Source organism: Filicampus tigris, chromosome 2 (assembly GCF_054856515.1).
Source record: "Filicampus tigris isolate MCC_2025a chromosome 2, RoL_Ftig_1.0, whole genome shotgun sequence".
Taxonomy (NCBI): domain Eukaryota; kingdom Metazoa; phylum Chordata; class Actinopteri; order Syngnathiformes; family Syngnathidae; genus Filicampus; species Filicampus tigris.
In genome coordinates, this window is record NC_141218.1 from 24463239 (window position 1) to 24469401 (window position 6163).

At 41.6% G+C, this 6163-nt stretch overlaps 1 protein-coding gene across 7 annotated transcripts in view; it reads right to left on the bottom strand.

Annotated features, from left to right (window-relative positions):
• Positions 1–6163, bottom strand: part of dock2 (dedicator of cytokinesis 2) — a 151474-nt gene that overhangs the window by 136403 nt on the left and 8908 nt on the right. For 3 of the 7 annotated variants that reach the window (XM_086019719.1, XM_086019742.1, XM_086019729.1), the window contains exons 2-4: positions 2274–2432; positions 1950–2169; positions 950–1033 (exon numbers count right to left, since the gene is read on the bottom strand). In XM_086019719.1, coding sequence (XP_085875845.1) covers positions 950–1033; positions 1950–1992 — 127 coding nt within the window. In that variant the 5' untranslated portion in view covers positions 1993–2169; positions 2274–2432. The remainder of the gene's footprint in view (positions 1–949; positions 1034–1949; positions 2170–2273; positions 2433–6163) is intronic. The other 4 variants (XM_086019767.1, XM_086019751.1, XM_086019758.1 and 1 more) reach the window with 3 other exon arrangements.

The following is a 6163-nucleotide window of genomic DNA, read 5'->3' on the forward strand; positions in this document are numbered from 1 at the left end:
AGGATTACAGTATCCATGGTGTCTAATCTATCTCCAGAGCTGGGCATTCCGCCTATGTGACGGACCGGTCAGCCTATCTGCCTATGACGGACGTCCGTTTAGCTGACGGTTGAAAATTGATGGGAAAAAAATTCAACTAGGTGGACTAAACATAGTCGGAAGCCCATGTATTTAATCTGTTTTTCGTCTGTAGTGCATCTTTAGTCTACTTTTCGCGGCGAGGCTTCTATGGCTGCGGCGAGCAACAATAGTGAATTGTTGTTGCTTGGGGGACAGATTTGGGTGATGGACCAGACTGTGAACAGGCTTCCATGACGCAGTGAGTCACTCTTTCTGTTCAAATATCGCCAGTGGGTCACTCTTTCTGTTCGAATTCAATGAGCGCTCCGCTTGTCTGACTGGAAGCTGGAAATGTTGTTGTTTGCATTCGTTGAGCCGCTTGTCTGATTGGGAGCACTTGCTCATGTAGAGCTCTCACTTGCACTGCTCGTTCGTGATTGGTGGCCTTCGTTGTAGAATCGACCATCAGTACACGCTGTGTGCAGGAGCCCTCCCATCAGCGCACTGATTGGATGGCCGATTCTCCAACGAGGGCCACCAATCACGAACAAGCAGTGCAGGTGAGAGCTCTATATAAACAGAGTGTCGTGGTGAAAGGCTACCAGTCTAATATGCATGGCAGTTCTTTTAAGTGAACTGAATCATTAGAATCAGTTCATCAAAAAGAACTGTTCAAAAGATTCGTTCACTAAATTGTTCACACACCCTTAAGGAGTCTAAATTGGCCAAATGCGTAAATGTGTGTGTGTGTGTGGGGGGGGGGGGGTGAGTGAGAATGGTTGTTTGTCAATATGTGCTCAGTGAGTGACTGGTGAACCTTTCACTAATATAATAAGACAAAAAATAATGTGCGTGTTAAGTGTTAAATATGTCAGATACTGTATTGTACCATCACAGATTTCCTGGATGTAGACTGCATCTCCAACCTCCAGAGAAAGTTGATTTTCTCCACTGCCAACAAAATTCCACTTGGCTGAAAAAAAAAGAAAAAAAAAGACATTTGAAAAAAAAAAAAAAAAAAAAAAGACAGGGTTAAGCCAGCACAGAATCTTGCAGCGAGTGCACATGGATGAACATGAAGCTCTTGCTCAACTTGTAAAGTAGATCCTTGAGATTTAAAGTCAAAAGCTCAGATCAAACTATATGTGCATTCAACCTTTAGTCGATTGTGTGGGAAGTTGAATGATGGAAAATGTTTTGGACGAAATCGGATGCCTCAAGCCATCTGTTGCAAAGGAGGCACTGACCTTTGCACATACAATTCCAAGGTCTTATGACAGTTCCCAATGGAAGAGGTTTTAATGGGTTTACACAGTTCTTAACTGCTGTTGATATTCTCTTTACATATCAAACATCACTGCTTACAGCATGCTGCTGTTAAACTTCCTTCCTTCTTCCGCTTCCTGACATTTACGATTTACCTACAAGAGTATGACCGAGGCACTGGTGAAATAGATGAATTTTCTCTGAGTAATATTAGATTTATACATGTTATATTCCACACAGAAGGTACATTAAAAAGTCATTTAATCAATGCTTTGTCTGAAGCAGCTTAGTGAACCTTTGCTCTGACATAAAAATATCACCGTCACTAGCTACAGCATTTCCTCATCTGCTCTGCTTAGTAATATGTTGACTTCTGTTAACGGTGTAAATGAATGCAATCGGTAGCAATATTACATGTTGTTGCATTTCTTTTGATCGTTCACCCAGAGGATCTTATGCACCTGCTCACATCCTGTTAAGCAGTAATACAGTTGTCACTTTGTCTTTTGATTAGTCTTTGCATTTAAAGTATGTCATCACTTAGGAAGATACATGTTATAGCAATAATCATCTTTGCAAGCGCACAGACACATATATGAAAGAATGGCCACAAAATGACTTACCTACACCGTATCGCTCCATGGTGGTTGTTGTCCAAGGAGCCATGTCTTTTTGTGGCACTCGCTTTGCTGACTTATGTTGTTTTTAAGTTGCCTGTTCAATGTTTCACTTTTTTTTTTACCCAAACTGAAAGCGCTCAGCCCTCTTTGCCTCTTCCTCTTTTCTCTTCTCTTCCTGCCTTCAGGCTCTTAAGAGGAAGTGGGTATACAACAAGGTGGAGTCCTGCCGAGTATTGCATTTGTATTGTTACATTTCCAACGTGGTCATTTTAGATGTATGATAGATGCTGCAAGAATATACTCAAGATTCTTGTAATAGTGTCTTACACGATAGGATCTGCGCTGCCTCTTGAACGATGATGTGATGTGATTTTGCACACATACTGACATGAATTTGAATGTCTTTCATCTTATGAGTGCTGTACACTCACTTCTTCTCTTTGGACATCATCTCTGATGCTTGAAGTGAAGTGTTTCAAGTCCAAACTGCCAAAACATATTGTGACGCTAGGGTTTATATGGCAGCCTCAGCTCACCCGTTTTCTCCTGAGCTGCACTTTGTGCGACAGACCACTTTTACAGACAAGGATTTTGAGAATCTGCCTGGTGGTGTGGAAGCTGCTGTATGCAGCATTAGTGTTTAGTGTAGCATTTCTGCTTTTGCAAAAAAAATATTGGTCCTTGTTTATACACTGCGATATTATTTAACTGGTGGGTGGTTTTGGTTCTGGACTGGTACCTTTCAACAACACTCAACTGAAAGTAATGTATAATGGTCTGTTGTTATGGAAACAAAACTGAGATATGTAACTTGTTAAGGCACTATGGATTAAACTGTGATGTTGATAATTACTCACTGATATAGACATGGATGGAACATTACTCAGACAAAGGAAAAGGCCACAGGTGGCAAAAGTGATAATAGCCATTAAAATACTGACAAGAGAAACAAGCACATGCATACAACAGTGAGTGCCTCTTTCAACACGAAATTAGTAGGATAAAAAAAGGAATCCACAGAAATTCTCTCATTTTGTGACTATGGCAAAATATAAAGCAGGATATGGAGTAAGTTAACATACATGTGGTTCTTTTTGTCATTTCATCCATCCATCTGTTTTCTATGTCCTTTTTAGAGTGCAGGTGAGCTGGCGCCTATGCTAGCTGACAGGTAGGGTACAAATAGTTTCCAGCCCATTGTCGCAGAGGACATTTAGGCAAACAACCATTTAAATCTTTGTAGAGTTTCATCTTAAATGTACATTAACATGCATGTTTGTAGAATGCTGGAGGAAGATGGCGTAAACCCATGCAACCAAGCATGTGGGGGACATGCAAACTCCACACGGGAAGGCCGGAGTTGAGATACAAACCCCAAACCTCACAACTGGGAGGCACACATGCTAACCACAGCTCACTGTCCTGCTCTTTAATATTACAAATGTTTCCTGAAACTGTTTTACCCTTAAAGGCGGAGATTGTCATTATAACAGGAAACAAATTGTGATATCTTTTTACATTGTCAGTGAAACCCTGACAGTATTTGTGTTTAAAATGTGTTAAAAATGATCTGTGACAAACAAAGAAATTGTCTATCTGGCTCCATCTTGTGCCTCTAACTTATTTTAAAGAAACCACTGAACCCAAGGAAAAACAACCAAACACAAACAGAAGGCGTGACTGACTGTGGAAGTGTCATGCACTTGCGAACTGATTTGTTTTCTTGGACTTCAGAAGCTTTGCAAAAAATATTGCAGAACAAATAGCCAGTTCGCAACAAAAGTTAAAAGCAAAGAATAGGACAGGTGCAGAAGAAACAAGAGTGAACATAGAAGCTGCCTTTCAGAGGTGGAGGGGCCCCAAGCTGCTGAGCGAATTCAAAACCAATGCGGAATTTGCAACATTTCTGCTTGGCAGGTGAGTTTTCACCTTAAAGCAACAGTTGGGCCGGGATGGCCATGTTTTAACTAACAAGTTCATTTCATATATTTGTTGATCAGGAAAATGAAAAGAGTTGTCATTTTCTATTTTATCAATACATTTGGGACAAATTAGGAAATAAGTGACTCCATGAATAATGCCTCTTGTTAATGAGGAGAATGGCCGCGGGCCTTACCATTCTATCCTTGTTCGGTTGGAGTCACTGGAGCAACCGATTACAAACTCTCCATTGGAGAACAATTGGCACCAAAATTTATGTGGACATCCTTACTCATGACCACTTCAACATATCAAAAGGATTAACCTCTCCGTGGCTGATTTAGGTGAGAATGAGGAAATGTGGACGTGAGCAGAGCTACATAGATTTATGCTGGGACGAGCGGACACTGCTTCTTTGCTTAAAAAAAACACTGCTTCTTTTGCTGATCACGGTTACGACGAGCGAGGCATTTAACACCAGTCAGGATATTTACAGAGACTGAAGTGGGAATGAGGAGACGTGCACATTTATATGGATGAGGAATGGCCCCTGTTTTTCGGCCTACAATACGCCGTCCAATTTGGAACGTAACAGCCGAAATGGTGCGCTCCAATGCGGCCACACTCGGTTGTGGAATCGGATGCGCACGTTCAAGAGACCCCCGGTGTTCGAGGTCTTACCTCACTCTGACGCCGCTTCACTCTCGCGGCTGCAAGCGGTGTCGGACAACGCACGTGACTGCTCGGGAGGTAACCACGCAACATGAAGAGGCAGGCTCATGATCACCTCCACATGCTGCGCGGACAGTAAGGAGCTAATGTTGTTGTGCTAACGCCTTTTATTTTAACGGCCTGAAGCTAGGTGTTGCTAGCTGTACTGTTATCCTACCTTTAGCCGGGGAGGGAAGGGGAAGGCGGTGGGGGTATAAAGCTCCAATCTGCCTGCCCTGCAGCTCGCTGCAAGCCGCCGTCTCCCTCCTGGGAGTTGACACGAGTTTTGTGTCGCTAAATGTCCGGAATATAAACTAGTCGGGGCTCGTGTGCGCATTCATGCTCTTGTCCGCTTCAGCTTATGAAAGTGGAGGAGCAATCGCCACGGTATTTTGGATTTTGTGGAAGTGATCATGATGAGATCACGTTTTATGTCAATGAATCCAAACTATTGTGTAGAACACTTTTATGCTTTCACAGGTTGAAGAGAACAAGAGTAGTAATGTGCATTTGCATCTTGGGGGTGATCGGTCGCCATTTTAGACAACAGAACTGACAAAGCAAGCAATATTACCACGCTTGCCTCCCTCCCGTGACGTAGACCGCTGAGACCAAAAACAAAACATAAGCCATGCCCCAAAAGGGGGCGGGGCAATTTGTCGTAAAATCTAATCACAAAAAAAAGACCTTAAATCACGACAGAGTCTTTTGAGGGTCTTTTGAGGGTCTTTTGAGGTACTGATGTCATTTTTACATGCACACCTATTATACAAGTGCCAATGTTAAGATCACGCAAGTGTCACTTTAATTTGACTGCTATATGATTGTAAATTCCCCAAAATAAAACCTCAAACTGATAACCCCATAAACGTCGTGCCGGTGTGCGTATGGCTTTGAGAAGTAGTCACGTGACCGGTACAGCTGTCGTTTCGCCTGTCACTGAGGCACCAAACTGTGTTTAGAAGGAACTGCATCCGCCATCTGTTAATGGGTTTGCGTCTCTGCCAAAAGAATGATATTTTGAAGCACAATTCTTTCTTCCAAGCTACTGTGATAGTAAGCCTGAAAGAAAAAAAGGTTTTATTTCTTGGTTTCAACCTGTTCCTCTCCTTACACTTGATCTATCAGAAGTCAGATCCATTACAAAAGTGACTCATAATTTGTATTCATTTTATTTTCAGCAGGTTAGGTCACATTCGTTTTCCTGAACTGTTCTACAAAATAAAAAATAAAAAAACACTCAAAATGCTCGAGACATGAAAATGAGGTCACAAATACACTTAGGGTTTTTTATTAATCACTTCGTTAATGATGAATGCATATTTTATTATTTCATTTTCGAACATCAAGCTTCTAGGAAGCGTGCGTTGGACCAGTCACTTCAGAATTTAATTATTAAGGACTGCCAACCCCTCAGCATTGTTGAAAGTGAGGGGTTCAGGTCCTTGAGCCATTCAAACCAGAAACGTTTGCATAGAAAATGTCGAGCAGTAGTTAATGTTTAATTTATTTAATATTTAAATATTGATTTTGCTTTTGGTTCAACTTGGTTTAATTTTCGGAATGTCAAAGAAATTCCTCCAAAA